Source organism: Hippichthys cyanospilos, chromosome 11 (genome assembly GCF_059441005.1).
Source record: "Hippichthys cyanospilos isolate Australia breed blue-spotted pipefish chromosome 11, RoL_Hcya_1.0, whole genome shotgun sequence".
Classification (NCBI taxonomy): Eukaryota; Metazoa; Chordata; class Actinopteri; order Syngnathiformes; family Syngnathidae; genus Hippichthys; species Hippichthys cyanospilos.
In genome coordinates this window covers 2,196,172-2,216,381 of record NC_142379.1, presented here as the reverse complement: position 1 = coordinate 2,216,381, position 20,210 = coordinate 2,196,172, and the positions used below count along the sequence as shown (strand labels likewise).

The window sequence follows — 20,210 nt, the reverse complement described above, 5'->3', positions numbered from 1 at the left end:
TTTACTTAAGTAGAATTATCAATACTTGTACATTTATGGTAGTTCTTGACTGTTTCATTGACTTTAGGATTATGTGGGGTGTCCTTTGAGGAACCCCCAGAATTTTGAGAACACCTGTGTTTGACGTAAGGTAAGTCATTTTAGGTAAGTCATTTTTTTTCTAGAAAAAACTTTCGAGAAAGCTTGTTGTTATTCCAGTCCAAATTAGGAAGAAAGAAGAGTTGGATGAAAGACAAACAAGAGGTTTTTGTTTAGGACTCACAAAGTAATTAGAGGACTTTTTAATTGTTGGCAGTGTTCCCTGTTTAGTCAGCGACTCGGAGAAAATAGATGGGCAAAGTGAAACCAGGCGAAACTCATTATTCCCACACATCAGTGAAGCAGCTTAATGTGTCGTGAATGACACTAAGATCCAAACTTTCAAACTCCACTTGGGAGATTCATTTGAGTATGAAATGGCGGCTCTTTGATGGCTTCCTCGTGAATCCACAACACCTGTTCATCCTCCAGTAATAATTTGATTCATTAGCTTTTGCTGCCGCTGCTGTCAATTTATCCTTCACTGGAGACACAATTAAAACTGTTTATAATTTTAATTGTACTGTTATTGTTGCGGGTCAAACTGACCCATTTGAAAGTTCAAGTAAATGTTGAAGACCTCTGCTCAGTTTACGTATAATCAGCATGTCCATTAAAATGGTATTCATGTTTTTTTTTTTTGTTATGCTTTTTGGATTTTTTTTTTATAAAAACGCGGGTCAAAATGACCCAAGAATATTATTGATGTTTCTGATGGGGGACACGGAGGGAATGACAAGATTTCTAAATTAGCAGGATTACGCACACATACACACAAAAACTTTTCTGAAAGTTTTGGATAATGACGCTGGATAATGACCCTGGGTCAGATTGACCCAGGATGTTATTACTATTCCAAAGAAACAAAGGTAACACACAAGTATGCACTAAGGCTTGCCTTTGTTAGTTTCCAAAGGACCCAAGATTATTATTGCTGTTTATTGTTAGTAAACAGGATTACAAAAAATATATTTTTGAAACCTCTGGATAATTAACCATGACCTTGGGTCAAACTGACCCATGACTATTCCAGAGAAACCAATGTAACACACGGGTATAAATTAAGTTTTTTCTTTGTTATTTTGTTAGTGGCTTTACAATAAAAGATGATTTCTTTTTTTTGACAGTTTTGGATAAATGCACACACTCCCGGGTCATATTGACCCAGGGATATGATTGATGTTCTTGAGAAATAACCAGAAATAACTAGTTAAAACAAAATATCAAATTTAGATTTGACACCTTTCTAACAAGTTTGAGCGGCTAAAGAAGCCCCGGGTCAAACTGACCCAGGGACATTAGGGCCATTCCTTGCAAATAAACATACCAGGAGTGTTAAAATAGTTCCCTGGTGCGCCAGCCGAGACATTATATCGCTTGATAAAATGCAACTATAGCAAGTCCACGTAGTCCAAGCTGGAAAAAAACGTGTGATGAAGGTACCAAGAGATCCATAGACAGGACTTAATGTCAGGAATGTGGACTTGCAATAACACAAGTTATAAATCCAGCTCGTGGTGAGAGCGCGGGGGCCCGTTTGTTGTCGCTAGCAATTGCAATTAGGGCCCGGGCACCAGGCCCTCTTGGAATTGTTGCGTTTATTACTTTTTTGAAACTACACTCCTCTGGACTGTAAGGAAAATCCAACTCAAGCTGTTTTCGACAATTAATTGTAAATAATCTGGACATGTCGGCCATTTTGGTTGACTCCTACTTCTTCTTGTTACGGTCTAGCGGCCGAAAGTGTCTTTAAAACATCCAAAACTAGAAGAAACATAAAACAAATGTGTTGCAAATGCATTTTCCTTCAACCTTCATGACATAATCGCAATTTTCTATTCATCTCATTTGTAATTTCGAGCTTGTGATCGTTAAAAACCAGTATGATTGTAGTTTAAAGATTAACATTCATTAATGCAAATTTGACAAAGTGACAATGAGAATATTTAGTTTCAGCAATTGTCTTTTTCATTCGTATTTCGTATTTTTGTCGTTTATTCATTCATGTTAAACTAGCTTCCTTCCCAGCTAGCAAGCTATCATTTTAGCTAGCTAGCTAGCCATCATCCAATACGTCCGTCCAGCTTGTCCTGCGCTTCGCAATTCATTTTTGCAAATCTCCCCTAGGAAAGAGAAAACATTTCATGCTCCCCACCGGCTATAAATAAGGTTACAAAATATAAATATACTGAAATTTGTATCCTTTTTTAACTAAATAAAATGTTATGTATTGGTTATATTGGGTTTGGTTTTCTTGTTTTCATTCATGTTCGGGTTAGTGTTGTTTTTTGTTTTGTTCCTAGTTGTTCATGCTTGTCCTTTCTCAACATTTTGTTAGTTTGATTGCGTCCAGCTGTCCTCGTCGACCTCCTCCCCTGTGTTAGCCAATCAATCTGCTCCCTGCGCCACCTGTGTCTTGTCCAGGTGTTCCTTGTTGTCTCGTCAGTTTGAATCGCATTTAGTTTCCAGTTTCCTTTCGGCTCTTGTCGGCTCATTGTTGTTGCTGTGGTTTTCACTGCGTTGTAAGTTTTCCTTCCTGTTGTTTCCCAGTCCTGTGCTCTAGTCTTGTTAATGTCATTTTTTTTTCTTTCAATGTCATTTTTGATCTTATAAATAACCGTTGTGCAGTATTTTGTCCAATTTCTTGGCAGAAATTCTCCCCACAAAGGGAAAGCATTGAAAGAAAACACTAGGGAGCTGAAATTCCACCCAAATGGTGACAACTTGTCAAAATTTAACATGTCATTACCACTTGATGAGTGCATCCTTTGGCTAAAACATTGTGAAAATGATGAAAAAAATGGTGAAAATACTTGCACGAATAATCATTGATGAAAATTTCTATAGAAATGACAGTCTTCTTGAACTTTCTCCCCGACCCGTTCCAGGTGAGACGGTCTCCGTCCCGCGATTGAAAAGAGAAGCTCGGCCATCCTCAACCTGACCACGCCAACCTCCGCAGGTCTGGAAGCACCCACATTATGCAGCGCTAAGCAACGCAGACATCCGAAGTCTCATGTGCCTTCGCGCAGGCTTTCACACTGGCTTTAATAGCTCCTCATCAGGCCGGAAACAGCAGCCGTATAAATAATGCAATATGTTCGCGCAGCCTTGTGTCAAAGGAGCACAAAGACTAGCTAGGGGTGATAATTATCTCGCTGTAGTCCTGTTGGAGGGAAAACATAATTACAAAGAATTAGCTGATGCTTATAACGAGCCGATGAAGCCTCTGATGCTAAGACGTTGATAGGCTGAATGCTAATTGCAAGGTACGGCGTTATCACCTCTAGGGGTGAAACCGGTCCTCGAGAAATTGGAGTTTCTCGCGTTTTTTTTGCAGTACGCTGTCGCGAGGAGGATGTCAAGGTAATGGCAGCAACGCGTAGTACCCTAATACCCGGAATAAAACGTCGCGTTCATATCCGTAAGTTATTTATTTTTTATTTTTTTGCGTTAAGTGTCTCAGGTTTCCCACATTGTGGGCGGTCAGCCAACGCCTCACCAGTGTAACGTTGAGTGCGCTCGGAGCAGTTTTTCGGTTTCCTCGCGACACGGCTTGAGTTGGTTTTTCCACGCGTCTGCGAATTTGGTGTCATAGCTACTAAAAACATAATTTTCTCAAAAGTAGGTAACATTTTATACCCGGTGACATTTTGTGGTCACCTTTGTTGAAATTACCTAACCAAAAAGATTGAGAACTGGAATACGCACTCACAAGTAATAGGATGTGCAAAGTGTGCTATCATTTCTTTTGCTGTATTCTGACAAACGACCCGGCAAAAAAAAAAGTGTATTTGTCCTGAAAGTATCGATCCGGTGCTGATGAGGCATCCGCTGTGACCGCGGGTCAATCAGCAGAGAATAAAGATGAAGCGGAGGGGGGAAGGTGCGATTATGTCGGGGGGAGGGGGGGGGGGTCGCCGCTCATTGTGAGGAAAATGCGCATGCTAAGCAGATGTAAATGAGCTGACTTTGCACAGGCGTCTCACAAGCGCGGACGCCCGTCTAAAAATAGTCAAGGCAGTCTTGAACCGAGGTCCATCGGACCAAGCGGGGCCTTCGCCGAGATCCCGCTGATCAAAAAGGCAAATAAATCCCAGTCAAGGTCGCATCATCCAGCGCATCCATATGAGTTATTCCGAGCGAGCGAGCGAGCATGCCGCCTGTCCTTAGCCTCTTTATCGATCGTGGGGGGTGTCGCTCCCACGGGTATACCCAAGAAGATCAGGAGGTCATGGGAAAAAAGCTTTCGAGGAATGTGAGCTCCCACAAAGCACGCGCCACAGTTTTCCCATAAACATTTATTTACAAAAACAGAAGAATCTGAGGCCAGAATACAAAACAAAACGTGCTTATTATGATAAAAATACATTATAATATACAACATATAAGGTGTGTCCGTCTTCTTACTGGAGAAGCTTCGGGGGGGGGGGGATTATTGCATTTTGGGGGGAGGGGAGTTGCTGTTTAAGGCAATGATGAGACAGGTGAGGAAGATACTCAATACACTTCACGTTACACTGAAATCGGAAATATTCTTATTTAAAGTGTATGAGACACCATTTTTACATGTCTTATGAAATAATGCAAACATTTTTTTTTTCGTACTCTCACTCATGAACTCATTCAATGCCAGGGACGTATTTTCACGTTTTTTAAGAAGATACTTAAATATTAAATCGATACTTAAGTACATTAAGGACATTAATTTCTCTCTCTCTCTCTCTCTCTCTTTATATATATATATATATATATATATATATATATATATATATATATATAATTTTTTTTTTTTACTTATTATCTATCTATCTATCTATCTATCCGGACTCTTAAAGAAAACGTGAAAATACGTCCCCGGCATTGAATGAGTTGACAGTCTTTTTGAACGACGCTTCGAAAACGTTCGCCGCTGCGAGGACAGGAAATGACGTCATCGAGCCCCTTCGGCAGCCCTTGCTAGCCGTACAGTGCGCCTGGTACCTTTTCTTCTTCATTTCATTGGCTGATTAATTTAGACCAATGGTCGGCAACCCCCCAAAAAACACCGTTAATGAGGCACATGTGGCTCTAGAGTCACGGGTTGCCTGATTTAGATTATGCCGTCACTTCGCTTATTTGTAATATTCATCATAATCTTACAATTTGTATTTATTTTATTCATTATTTGCACTTTAAAAAAGCTTCAGGGTGACTTTTAGCGTCTCATACACTCTAAGTCTTCAACACAGACTGGACACATAAACATCAACAGGTTGAAAGAGAAAGAGAAATTGTTAAATAAATCATTACAAACTGGTTGGTCCACACAATAAGAGAAGCTTTCAAAGCTGTGTGTGTGTGTGTGTGTGTGTGTGTTTTATTCCACTACTCTGAAAAATGGGAGTATTAACCTCTGGAGAAATTTCAGGATGAACCCAACATGCGTTAATAGCTTTACATGTTTACCTAATTTAACCGTCTCAACATTTTCGAATGGGCCGCCTTTTAAACAAGATGAATGTAATTTTTTTGGTGATGTACAGTGGGTATTTAGTGTGCCAATTTTCACGAATGGCATTAGCGGCCATCTGTTGCTGTCGCCCAATCAAAATGCCTCACCGCAGTTTAAAAAAAACTTTTTTTCTTTTACGACTCAGATTCGGTCATTTGCTCCAACAACCAGCTGCCTTTTAATTACCGACCAAAACGGAGATTTTCTAGCGACACAGATGTCATACTACTTTCTTGAAATTAATAACGCTGACAAACACTCTTTGAAAAAATGCGCGAGGCCTCACATATGGCTCGTCGTAAATAAAAATTGATCGTGTTTGCAAGTTCGGACAAAGCTACAAAAATCGGGCTGCAACTATCGAATATTTTGGCTAAAAAAATAGCCATTAACTGGCTAAAAAAAGATATTTTTGTGTGAGGCTTTTTTTTTCTTCAAAAGTGATCAGTAGGAACGGCTACTTTGCTCCTTATACATTTCGTAAATAGCCTTTAAAATTAATCCCAACAACTTTCATATGGAGCAATTGAATGCTGCTAGCTGCTAACTCTGCTAGCATCTAGCGCTGCTAGCTGCTAATATTGGAGCCGCCGCTATTTGCTCGCAACAGCCACCTTATAATACAATTTTAGAGTAATGAAGTCTTTGTTTTCTGATTCAAAATAAGAGTCTACCAAGGCATTGATGTACGTATTTTATTTGAAAAGGTAAATTTTATTTTGAAGTAGGCAGTTTGGTATTGTCATGAACACTCGTTGGCACAGTTAGCTTGACTGACCTCTTCCTGACAGTGTCCACCAGGGATGTCCAAACTAATCCAATTGGGGGCCATATGCAGATGGCCGCTGAAGAATATACGGCGGGCCACAAATGGCCCCCGGGCCGTCGTTTGGACACCAATGGTGCCCCCTCACATTTTACTCGAATTACTCAAGGACTCGCTTCAACTGTAATACAAAGAAAGTAGAATTTGGTAAACCTTATCGTGCGTGTTAGGTCCATCCTGAAAATTTTCACCCAAATACAATAAAGCACCGCGACTAAGCGGGCAACAGGACCGTGCCCTACGACCTTCGTCGTCAGCCTCCACTTTTGGTAAAACATGTACCGGATTTTCCACACTCTAAGGCGCACCTAAAAGCCTTCAATGTGCTTTATAACCCTGCGCACCTTATACAGCGCATAAACATTTCATTTTGGGGGGGATGAAAAAATAAAATAATTGCCATGGAAATTCTTCAATTTTTACCTCTGCCTTTAAGTTATAAATGTATTTTTTACAATTACATTTTTATTACACCCTGTTTGAAAATTGTATACACTATATATGCTTCAATTTTGAAGCAATTTAAGAACACGCACAAAAAACACAGCGTAAAAGACAGCGTGATTTTATAAAATGAATCCAAAAACTGCTTTTAAATCAACAAAACAGGATATTTTAAGTTTTTTTTATTGCCATTTGAATTAAAAAATGAGTAATATTTTATTGAATCGTAATTATATTCTTATCTGATTGTTTAGTTGCCATTACCTTTAGCGCAGCTCCATCTAGTGGATGCATAAGACAACCCCAACCACTGCTGTAGCTTCTATTCTATGCGCCTTATATTGCGGTGCGCCTTATAGCGCGGAAAAACCGGTAGACGGCACAAGATGTCGGCCAAGCACTTTGTTTCCATTAGACGAGAAAATGGCCTGGGCTGGGTGAAATCCTTCCCCTCAGTTCAACATAGTTTCTTGGCACCAAGAACGCCAGGAATGCCTCCAGATGTTTTTCCAATCCGTGGTGGGTTACTGTATGCAGTGTTGCATGTGTGTGTGCTGCGTTATGAAAGAGTCCCTGCAGTTTGTCCCTCGCCGTGCACCATCAGGCAGGTATTCAGTACGGGTACTGCTTCTGCTTCTTGCCGGCGAAACACGCCAACCAGGTGCACAGCAGCATGGCGCCCGCCGCCCCGGCCCCCGTGCAATAATAGGCCCAGCCGATCTGGCAGGAACCTGCCAAGAAAACGTTAGATGTTGATGACAGGATTTCGCCATGTGCGGCCAGGGGCGGGACTAGAAACTTTTCTGTGGGGTGGCCACGATGACAAAACATAATAAACCTAATAAAAATTGAGCACGGGAAGAAGGCACACAATAAAAAAAAAGGGCACACAATGAAAGAAGGAGCACGCAAGAAAAAAAAGAGCACGCAAACAAGACTATGCAATTAATTAAAAGGAGCACACAAAAAAGGAGAACGCAAAATGAGCATGCAAAAAAGAAGCATGCACAAAAAAAGCACACAAGAAAAGCGCATAAATTATGCAATTAAAAAAGGAGCACACAGTAAAAAAATAAGCAATAAAAAAAGGAAGCACGCAAGGAAAAAGAATGCCGTTATCAGAATCGCAAGTAAATGTCAAGCACCTGCAATCTAATAAATGAATCGGAATCATGCAATGCGTGGAAATCCCGCGGGACGACGTCGGTGCTAACGAACAGGCGGTGTTAAAAAAAAAAAATGCTGAAGTTATTTTCGACCTTGGTGATATAATAAACACCTAAAGCTTTTGGCGCCAGACAAACAACACCTGTCATGACGCTTCGCTAACAAGCTTATCACATTTGTGAAACTTTTGACTTTTTGGGGCAGGCTTAAAGCGGGAGTCCTATGAAATCTGCCTAGCGACAAGTGACTCAAGTACTTCTGCTGCTTATCCATCGTGATGCCTTTTGCACAAAACCGAAAGCAGAAATTAGCTGTATGAAAATGAGTTGATGATTTAAAGATAAATCATTTTCATAACATTTTTAAAGCGAAATTGTGATTTAGAAAAGCTAGTAGTCATACAGAAAGTAAGCTAATAGTTTTCTAGCATGTTCCACCATTTTACAATCATATAAAACGCCACCTGTCAACATTATTGAAACATAATTGCATTCTGTTGAAAACACGCAATAAAATTGTTTCTTTAAGACGAATATATGAATGATCTTCTGATGCAATCATTTTTTTGTTTCTCCTATTGTGAAATTCTTACGGCAAGAACAGATAAAAGGCTTGACTCGTTTGAATAATCTTTTACTTCCATTCAGAGGAAAAGGCAAGCGAAACTAAACACGTTTAATTGCATTTGCGTGTTTTTTTTTTGTTTTTTTTTTAGGGATTACATCATCTCACCGAGTTGAAACTGGTCGGAGCTGTTGCTGCACGTCTGCTGCACTTCCTCGCTGTCCCATCCGAGCGGATAGAGAGCGCAGCCAGATCCTATGAGCAGGCCTAGAAAACAAAAAGAGGCCACAGGTTAGTTAAAAAAAAAAAGTGACACGAGACAAATTTACTAAGGATGTAATACATTGACGCGACTCTTGAGGGGTTACCGATACCAAGTACTGATACCACGTATCCACCCGCTCTATAAATATATATATATATATATATATATATATATATATATATATATATATATATATATATATATATATATAATAATGTTTTTTTTTTGAGGGGGAACTTTTAATAAAAATATTAAAATGTCCTAATTAGAGTATTATGACATTAATAGAGTCCAGGCTAAGCCAATCATGGAGGTCATTGAAAAGCTTGCAAATGTCATAAGTCGGCCACTAGCGCCACCCGGTGGTTTTGGGGTGCCAGCACGAAAAATATCTATTTCTCCCCGTTCGCGAGTTGCAGTTGAAAGGTCTAATGATTTAACTAATCATTTTGTACAAGCTAGCTAGCGCAAAGTCGTACTTTGTACTAGCTAGCTAGCTAGTGCTGAGTTATACTTTGTGCTTGCCAGCTAGCTAGTGTAATGTCGTACTTTGTGCTAGCTTACTAGCTAGTACAAAGTCGTACTTTGGGCTAACTACTTTCTGTACCATGCTGACTAAATTAGCAACTCGTGCTCCAAATCTAACAAAACATGTGAGAAAAATAAGCATTTTCATATCTAGCACAATGTTGTACTTTGTGCTAGCTAGCTATTGCAATGTCGTACTTTGTGCTAGCTAGCTAGTGCAATGTCGTACTTTGTGCTAGCTTGCTAGCTAGTACAAAGTCGTACTTTGGGCTAACTACTTTCTGTACCATGCTGACTAAATTAGCAACTCGTGCTCCAAATCTAACAAAACATGTGAGAAAAATAAGCATTTTCATATCTAACACCCCCCCCCCATTTTTTTTTTTTTACATGGTCTTCACAGTAAAAGCGCTGAAAGTGTATTTTCCATATTTAGACCTGTTTTAGCGGATTTACTTCCTGCAGGTGAAACATGCATGCGAGCTTTTGTCCAGAGTATATATTTAAAAAAAAAAAAAAAAAAAAAAGCTTATGTAATTCTAGCTCAGGATCAGAGAGGTTCAAAGGATTTTTTTTTTTCCTATCCGTGACAACATAACCGCTTCTCCTTCCCGAATTTCAACTTTGAGCCAAGCATCACAGAAAAAAGTGACACGCCGGGGGGGATTGGATATAAATCCTCGTGCAAGCAACCAACAGGGTGCAAACACACGCGCGCGCACACACACGCTCAGATGTTGTTACATAACATTATCCAACCGTGTTTTGATTACGATTTGCCACCGTAAAGATTGAAAGGCATCCAGCCCGCCCGGTAATATATTCACGATTAATATTTAACAATATCATGGATTCCCTTTCAAGTGCGATGTGGAGAGACACGACTGCGAGTAATCCAAATGAATATGCTTACGGGGGGGGCGGGGGGGGGGGGGGGGGCATGGGTATACTGTAAGGAAGAATTTTCTTTTCTCTTCAAAAGAGTCAAGATTGGCTTTGATTTTGAGGGCGCGGCAAGAGAAAGGGCGCGGCTTCATGACGCGTATCAACACGAGGCCGCGTGAAAAACTGTTGACAACAGACAAATCAAATATTCTGCACTGACGATAAAGTAGTCATGCAGTGGGGATTAAACTTCTTCCGAGGTAAATCCGAAAGAAAAAAAAAATCCTCATACTTAGAACCCTGCAACTTATGGTCTAGTTTTTTCTAGCCACCAGGGGGCATTTTCCTTGTTAACAACAGAAGAAGATAGTGTGCTTTGAGTTTGAACTGCTATTTTACTCACCGCCAGGGGGCACTCTACATTTGTAATCACCATCGGGTATGTTACTGTTATGTTGATGCGGTACTCTAACACTACGGACTCTTCTTTTGATTCCGACTCAGTTTTTCCAGGCCGCTGTTTATCAAACTTTCAGCCTTCCTCCGCGGCCTCCTGTTGCGAATTCGCCCAAGAAGCCGAAGCGGTTCTTGCGAGATTGAGTTTCAATTGATCTCCATTATCAGAGCGACTATCTCCGGCCTTAATGGCTTCTGTGAGAAGGCCGCTCGGTGAACTGGGAGGGACTTCCGTAAATGGACTCGATCCCTTTCAGAACGTTCCGTGATCTTTCTTCATTTGCTTCGTGTTTCATCACCGTCGATTCACTTTTCATGTCGCATTTCAAGCCACGGGGGAAGTTCATTGTCTCATTCTGGGTTCTTTATTCCTCATCCTTTTATTTGGTTACCTGATGGAAAAAAAATCCCCTTTTCATAGCCTGGTGCCATTTTTTTTTTTTGCCAGAAAGAATCAAGGCACGTCTAGGCTTAATATCTTTCAAGGTCAGCAATCAAACAGTTTTTTTTTATTTTTTATTTTTTTAATGAACTGACTTCCATTCTTTAGTCAGAATGGATGTGCGTAATAGACGTGTTGTTAGTGTGGAAACACTGCCATCAAATGGTCACAGTGCTCAATTGGCTTATTTTAGCTAAGCGTTAGTCAAGGGTGTCAGCGCTTCTCCATTTAAAAAAAAAAAACAAAAAACAAATTCGACCACTTTTTTTTTAAATTTTTGTCATTACCGTTTTAAAAGACGAGAATTCTCGTCCATGGCACTGAATGAGTTAATCTAAAACAAAGTCATCAAAGTGCCTAACACAAAAAATTAAAATTCTTATTTCATTGCAATTACACTTTGCATGACAAAAACATATCAGTTAAAAAAATATTAAAATCAAAGTTCAACACAACTGAACTGAGGAAGACTGCCTCCCAGTAGGAAACTATGAAAAACCAGATTCCCAGATTTCAGATTCCCTATATCCTTTAAATATCTTGAAAAAATATATTTTTTAAACACAAACTAACTAATCAGTTTTCAAGAAGTCAAAACTCAGTTAAAAAAAAAAAGGGTATACCTTCTCCCTCAAACATACGCAATTCTTCCACGTCACGCGACTTGACGCGTCGAGAGTTAAAAGCACGGTTGTAACACGCGTGTTGTCTGGTTCATGCGACGTCATGAAAGGCCGGTAACCGTGGCCGCCGGCTGTTTCGATCCCCTTTGCGAGCGTTGTTCACGTTTGGCATTCCGGCAGCGGCTTAGCGCCCGAGTGAGAACATTTACGAGCAGAGGGTAAGCATACATCATTTTAGCTGACGGCCCGCAGAGGAATTTCTCTTGAATCCTTCACTTCTGCTTATTTAACTGTACGTCTTCGGGAACGGAATGTGGACGCGGTCCAAGTTGCGAGCTTGAAATCGCGTCTGGAAAACGTGGGACGGATGTCGGGCTCGAGGAGCGGGGGCCGAGTCTGGCCTGCTATATTTATCTACGTTGTATGCCGCACTTTTACGCAAATGAATGTGTGCTTACTTTATTCACTTGTTTTGGGAGAAAAAGGCGTTGAAATTTCAATTTCCCTGCTTATAAATCACTTTTAAGAGTATTTGTAACATGTTTTACAAAGAAAAAGAAAAAGACAAGACCAACACGAAATGGGAGACATATAGGTGTATAATATAATATATAAAATCTAATGTCATATAGTTGTATAATATATATATATATATATATATATATATATATATATATATATATATATATATATATATATATATGGTTTCAGGATGCCAGCAAAAGCGTGTGTTTCCGCTTAATCGTCACCAAATGAAGCAGAAGCTCGTTTTGCCACTTGAAGTGGCGCCCGCATTAATTAGCGGATACGGCGCGGAACTGCATTGACAAATGAGCGCAGCAATTAAATACAAACGGCTCTTGACAGAATTCTTGTAGCGTCGACACTGAAACAGATCAATATAACGCACGGGCACCCGGCGCGCTCGTCTCGGGTACCGGGCCGTACCGGGCCGTACCGGGCCTTGGTTTGACGTCTGTGGTCTTGACTGTAAAAACGTATTTTTACATTTCTGGGATTGAATGTGCCAGCTTTTTTCATTTTTCAGCTTTTAGCTTCAATACATTTGTATTTCCTCTCATCTGTGTCAGCTATTTTCTAGCACTCTCTAACCCAAAAAAATGAAGTACTTGGGATCGAATGCCTGGACTCTTAAGACGTATAATTACGTCCTTGGCATTGAATGAGTTGACACGCATTGAAACATGTTTCTTATTGGTGAAGCTTGATTAAGCAATCCTCATCAAGTTATTAGTCAGACAGTAGCGGTAACGATTACAAGGGAGATTCCAAGACGAGAAAAATCAAAAGCCACAAACATATTTTTTGTTTGTAGCGGCCCAAACAAGTGGTAAATATTTCAACGTCCTCTTCACAAACATCAAAACGCATCAGTGACAGAAGCGTGACGTGCCACGGGAGTGTAGCAACCGCGCTAACCGCTTCTTCAAAAGACAATGCGGCAGTGCTTTGGGGGAAAGTGTACAATGCACATTTGTTGTTTCAAGTGCTGCCTTCACTGGCGCACCGGCTAGCGTTCTTTACCCCTCGGGGGGTGGCGAGATTTGCAAAGCCTTACGCATCACTCGCTAGCATAATATTCACTGTACACAGGAGCCCAACGCAAAAAAGTCGGCGTTGGCACTATTAACTCGTTCAATCCCAAAGACGTAGTTTTACGTTTTTCTCAAGTCGAGACAATCACAGACATATATATATATTTTTTTTTATTAAAAAGTGTTTGGTTAAAGGAAGGTCTAAAAACGGTTGGTACTAAATTCGCCACGATAGTAATAGAGTACTAAAGTACCTAAAGTAATTACATAGGTATGGACTTTAGGTAATTATATACTAGAGAAATCAAATACTTTAGACAATTAAATACTAATCAGCTACTTTGTGCTGAAGCGCAAATTGTCAATTTTAGCACTCTAAAACCTAAAGTATTTGATTACTTTTAGTTTAGTACCTTGGTACCAAAATGAATCAATTAGAGCTAATAGAGGAATTGATTATTTTACTACCTAAAGTAATCAAATACCTGAAAGTTGGAATACTCCGAGTGCTAAAGTAATCAAAAATATAAATAAGTACATGGGATGGAATGTGTTGGATGTACAGTAAACGTAAAAAAGTTGATTAAAGTCATACATTCTAGCATAGTAGAAAACCTATTGTTTTTCTTTTGTAGCTAGCTTGCTAAGTTAGCCTTCCTCTCAGTGCTTGTCTTCTAAGATATAAAAACGTAAGACGCATGTGAGCCTAAATTTAAGCTTTGTATTTTTCTTAGAGGCCAGCCTGCTACATTAGCCATTTCTATGAAATACAGAAAAATACTAAAATACTTTTAACATGCTTTAACAGCTAGCTAGCAAGCTAGAGTTCCTTTTTCTCCATTTCTCGAAGCTAGCCTGCTAAATTAGCCACTTTCACAACATGAAGGATAAAAGGTGAATTCAACCAAAAAAAAATGTTAGCATTACTGCAAGAAATGATATTTGAATGGAGTTAAAAAGTCACGTTTATTCCTGAAACGTTTAGCTTTTTATTCAGGTTAGTTCTGTTATTATGTGTATTTTTTTTTTTAAATTTTGATCAGATAATTTTTTTGGAGGCATACCCTGCTATTTCGACATTGGCGCACCCTTGGGAAAAAAAAAACAAAAAACATATAACATGTCAGGTAATCCAGGAGTAATACAATAGCGGAGCGACAAAAGGAGAATTTGAGCGAGACCCAACGTGTGCGTGTGTGCTTGACATTTTGCATTGTGTCAAATGAATACTCCATAATCGTATCATATCTGCTTGATCCTGCGTGCGTGGGGATGAAAATCTCTTTATGCTTCGATACGTCGGGAGATTGAAAGCAAACAGGAGTCAAGAAAGGGCGGCCCATTGAAATTCGGGCCGCGCTTTCGCCTTTTGTCCTCGACGCTCTGCCGGTAAAGAACGGAAACGCCGTTGCGCCGTGTACAAAAGCTGGCGACTACCTTGGACGTGAGGCGGGTGGAGCTCGGAAGTACACTTAACTGACCGATTTTTTTATTTATTGCGCAATTTTAAAAAGTGATCAAGTAATTAGGTTTTTGTTTTGGACAAGTTTGTTTTGGACACTGCATAGTTAAAGTGCTTTTTATTATTATTATTATTAATATTACACTGTCATTACAGAAACATGATACGTACAAACATATACACACATACGGAAATATTTGATAGCTGCATCCATATATATATATATATATATATATATATATGTATATGTGTGTGTGTGTGTGTGTGTGGTACTGTATATGTTTATGCATCGATACTGTGTATATTATATGTATATATGTATATGTATGTATGTATATATATATATATATATATATATATATATATATATATATAGTGTGTGTGTGTTTTGATTTGAAGTGTTTTTTTCATTATACAGTACATCAAAAGTGTTGAAATCCCGAGTTTGAAATTTTTATTCTGTATTTTACGCTTAAAAACATTGAATTTTGTAGGAAATATCGTTTCAATATCGTTTCTAGCTAGATTCGCATGGCCGTTGATACCCTGTCGAGTTTGCATTGAATCGCAACACACACATACTCTCGTTTTAAAAATTTGCAAAACTTGAATTGCAAGATGGCACCGTATGAAAGTACCGTCCCTGAAAACAGACACGTGGCGGAATTAAACAGGAAGTGGGCACTTTGACCACACCGTCGTGCAAATCTTAGCCAAGTAGTGCCAAAAGTTAATTTTTCCATTTTTCACCGCGACACGGCGGCGAGTCTTAATTCATCGTCGCTGCAGCGTAACCGAGTTTTATCTCTCATTTTAAGCCGCAGACTTTCGCGTTCATGAATACTGATGAATTGTTATGAAGGTTTTTTTTTTGTGCACAGGACTCATAAAACCTGAGGGGGGGTGTTGGCATTTTGCGTAATTGAGTTAGATTGTTGATTCTTCTAATCCTGACGCGAGTCTGCTCCGTCGGCAAATTTAAAGTGGAATTCCGTGGCAAATGACCTGCCGCGCGCCGATTGAGTCAGACAGGTAATACGTCCTAATCCTGTGCAAATTGACTTTATTTGTAAGGTACAGTTTCGCCCGCTTCTTTCGCAATTGCAGCGTAATAAAACGGAAGGTTTATGTAGGTGGCTCGTGAATCATGGGCACACTGAATTTACCAGTCAGCAGCGCTACAAAGCAACTCTGCTATGGATTTATTTTTCAAGTCATTAAACGTCTGCAAAACTGCACTGCCCTCTGGTGGTTTGGAGTGCGAACCAAAATTAGCTGAGTTTTTTTAACATGTTAGTCGTACAATTCAGTGCCATCAAATATTTTCATCTCGCAAATACTGAGAGGTTATTTAATTTGATTTAATATCGCATTTAAAATGTTGTCAATACTTTGTTGTAGGGCTAAACAATGAATCGAATTTTAATCGCGGTCACGATATTGGCTGAAATGATTAATTAAGCTGATTCTCGGTTAATGTCAAATCAAGCACTTTGTCATCCTACCATCAGGGGGCAATATTTCCCACATGTTTGCATGACATCCTCAGCTTTTCTCACCCTAATATATTATTTACCAGTGTGAAATGGCGTTGAGTTTTGACCTTTTTTCTCTCAGAACGCTCACTTAAAAGTCAGAATTATGAATCTTCTGAATTTTTCATCTATTCCAGCCACAGTATTTTCATACCTTGCCGTTTCGCGATTCACTTTTTGCGGTCGAAAATTTTTAAATTGAGTGTGTACATGTTTGTGTGTTTATGTAGATACGAGTCAATAGGAAGAGACCACGTGATGCAAATTTTACAGGGTCACGAGAGAAGGTCATGGCCACCTAAAAGCGTTTTTTCAGACTATTTTTTGATGAATTCAGTTTTTAAGCCTGAATTTATGAATAACAAATTGAAAACATGGATTTTCAACACATTTTTTTTGATGTACAACAAATAAAAAAAGTGCAAAAACAAAAATCAAACCTTTCACCAAGTGGTCCAATTCCATTGGATAGTGAAGTATAAAAATGAGCTAGTATTTTTCAAAGTCTAATTTATTCAGGCTTTAATGGAAGCCATATGTGCGTGGGAGGCGACCGTGTTGCGTCTGTACTCTCGGAAGTATCACGGGCCCAAAACGCTTCTTTTATGAAAAATTCTTCCATGATTAGGAGAACATTTAGCGCCGCTACACAGCTGCTCCATTCTTCCCATAGCGTTGGAAATTTTCCCCGAGATGGGGGGGGGGGGGGGGTAATGGAAAGAGCAGAGATTAATTTCAAACAATCCGGGTTGTCACCTGTTTAACTACTTTTACATTCATCACTTTTTCAGATGCTTTTGTACTCTGTGCGCCGCTCTTCTCTTGCTCAGTTTTTCCCCCAAGATTTTTAGCGCTTTAATCAACATGTGTCAACGTTCAACCAGTAATCAGACCACGAGGAGAGGGGGGTGGTTCTAGGTGTTCTATATACTAATTTAGTTCTGTACTTTTCGGACTATAACTGAACCGCAACTTTTTTCTCATGATTTGAGCCCTGCGGCCCCTATATAGTCCAGTGCGACTTATCTGCAGATTTTTTGTCTTTTTAGATTTTTTGTCTTTTTACAAGCCACCAGGGGGAGCCATCCACTGGGAAAGCAAATGTGATTATATATTAGGGCTGTGGAATGAATCGAATTTGAATTGCGATCACAATTTCCTGCCACGGTTAATTAAGCTGATTCTCATCGATACAACTTTTAAAAGCCGGCTACCGGATGTACAGTATGTCAAATCAAGCACTTTGTTATCCAACCACCAGGGAGCAGTGTTTCGCACATGTTTGCATGACAAAATGACAAAAGTTTCTTTCTCGCCCTATTTACCAGTGTGAAATGGCATTGTTTCCCACCTGACTCCTATAATATATATATATATATATATATATATATATATACGTTGAAAGGATTTTGCCACGTTTCCGCCACATTGATCTGAGCCCGGTCACGAAACAAATTCAAGTCAGGCTAACATCGGAGACGCAAATGTCAACATTGATTTTGAGCGTCTCCCGCGTTGTTTCCCTCCCGTTCTTATTTGCGAGAAAATGTCATTTACGATCGGCGTCGCCTTCAAAGTAAAGCGGAGTGGCCAGTTGAGTTGTGGCGGCGTCCTTCCCCCAAAGCTCATCTCCCGCTTTGAAAACGTTGATTTCCCCTTCCCGAGCAAGCGGACGACGTGGGATGACGGAATTGTCATTGAGAACACGCCGCTTCGTTTCTCTGTGGGCCGCCGCAATTCCTTTATTGTCATATTTCTTTATTGGTAATTAGTTTTATTGCACAAGCGGCGCAGGCTGTAGCTCTCCTCAGCCGTGAAGAGGACGCGATGAGGAAACTGGGAAGCGTAAAATGGAGAACGCGCTGGTGACGTCTCTGTCGGAAGTCACTCCCGGTTAGATGTGTCCGTTCCACTTGTATATTAAAGATATAGATCCAAATTAAGATAGATATGCTGTGCGGTGGACTGAGTATAATCATACGACGATAAAGCACAAAATGTATTTCCCGCACTGTAAGGCGCGCCTAAATCCGTCAATTTTCTCAAAAAGAATTGATCGAATCGGTCTTAATGTAATCGAGGTATTTTTTTCCCCATTCTTCACTTTCCAGAAATCATTTTTATTCTTTAATTCTGGTTAAAAAGTGTGACTGACTTTTCTGATTGCTTTGTTGACATTATGTTATCCTTGACAAAAGTCTTACAATTAATGGATGAATTTTAATAAATCCACCACGCTTATTGACACTGATACTGTAAATTTCGGACGATGCTTCTACTTTTTCTGACGCTTTGAACGCTGCTGATTATAATTCAGGGTGGCGTGGCTGCATGTTTTTTTTTTTACTCGCCACCAGGGGGCAGTCTCACGGTAAACAAGAGAGACAGAAAAAGATGCCATCGAAGGATTGATATAGAATTTCAACTGCTATTTTACCGCCACCAGGGGCAGTCTCCACTTTTAAAAACGATCAGGCGCATCACAGTTGTGTCGGTGCAGTATTCTAACAGTCCGAATGCGTCGATGTTATGTTGAAAATATGTGCTGCTAATTTCTATTCCGCATAAATCCAAACAGAATACATATTCTTTTCAGTTGTTGTTGCGGCGGCTTATAATTCAGCGCGCATTATAGTCCGAAAAATACGGTAAGCAATTCTGAGGTATTTTTTGAGTCAGCTGCTCAGCATTCACCCTCTAGTTCGGAGATAAACGTCCACAGTCGAATAATCATCACTTCATTAGTTGTCAGAAGCAGCGCAGCGGGAAGCTCCGAGACGGACGGGCAGCGGCGCAGCGGCGAGCGCCTTGGCCCCGTAATGCGCTATTTTCCCTTCTCCCGCAATTTGGCGCTCGGAATCTTTCGAGCTCCACTTTCTTTTCTTGTTTCTATTAATCTGGCTGAAGCGTTGCGATGCATGTGCCGGGATGCGGCGAATCTCACCTCCCCGGCGTAGGAACGCGTCCCCTCCCCCACCCCTTCATTCATCTCATTTTTACGGTGGATGGTCTTCAGGCAAAGTCTGATCCCATTTATATCTTTTTATAGCTCAGCAGGAGGAGGGAAAAGCTCCTGTTTGCCCAGTGAATTGTGGCTGAAAGTCAAGCTTGACACAAAGCCATCCGTCCCACAATAGAGAGCTTGGCGTCACCACCTCGCCACCCCCGCCAAGGACGCGGTGACCTTCAAGCTTTCGGTGAGTAGGGAGTGGACGATGGAGGCGGGGCCTTGACCCAGTAAGGCTGAACGTCTCCTCCATCAAGCGCTACCGTGTTCCCAGACAGCGGCCATTGTTACTTCATAAATTCCCAGAATACTAATGAGGGCGCTTTAGTCTGGCCAGGGGGCGAGGAATGGCGAACGTTTCCTAAATAGGTCTTGGGTCAAACTAAAATGTCAATTGCTAAATTGCCGTTACGTCGCAGATTTCAAGCGCGCAATTACCAATCATGTCCGCTGGATGGCATTAACATGCCCCACAAGACTTTGATTTGGTCTGTGTCGGCTCTTTCGTTATACCTGCCTGTCCTGGCCGTGGTTAACTGGTTAGCAATGACGCTTAGCATAAGCAAAGTCAACAAACACTAAATACCAATGATTTCACGCATATACAGTCTACACTATTTTCAAAGTTGATGGACCCGACTTGGTCGACTTTCCCCCCCGTAAACCCTAATACTTACCAGGTTGCACTGACGCCGACTTGAAAAAATAGCAGAATTGAGAGCAAGATGAAGCGGCACAAAGGGCCCCCTAGCTAGCTGCAGCACAGGTGATTCACTATTATCACATATATGATCTATTCCATATGTTTACTTTCCTTATGCGACTACATGTAAATGTATTATAATTCAAAACGTAGTATTTTTATCCTGTGAAACGCC

At 40.3% G+C, this 20,210-nt stretch overlaps 2 protein-coding genes across 2 annotated transcripts in view; one reads left to right on the top strand and one right to left on the bottom strand.

Moving 5' to 3' along the window:
• rcbtb2 (regulator of chromosome condensation (RCC1) and BTB (POZ) domain containing protein 2) overlaps positions 1-19,596 on the top strand; it is a 42,345-nt gene extending 22,749 nt beyond the window's left edge. Inside the window, exons 5-8 of the transcript XR_015867193.1 lie at positions 68-130; positions 2,967-3,040; positions 8,725-8,864; positions 19,375-19,596. The gene's annotated coding sequence lies outside the window, so the exon portion shown is untranslated. The remainder of the gene's footprint in view (positions 1-67; positions 131-2,966; positions 3,041-8,724; positions 8,865-19,374) is intronic.
• The window catches only part of LOC148415432 (LHFPL tetraspan subfamily member 6 protein), a 43,154-nt gene continuing 27,308 nt past the window's right edge, over positions 4,365-20,210 (bottom strand). Inside the window, exons 3-4 of the mRNA XM_088427301.1 lie at positions 8,742-8,840; positions 4,365-7,573 (exon numbers count right to left, since the gene is read on the bottom strand). Of these exons, the coding sequence (XP_088283427.1) occupies positions 7,455-7,573; positions 8,742-8,840 (218 nt within the window). The 3' untranslated portion in view covers positions 4,365-7,454. The remainder of the gene's footprint in view (positions 7,574-8,741; positions 8,841-20,210) is intronic.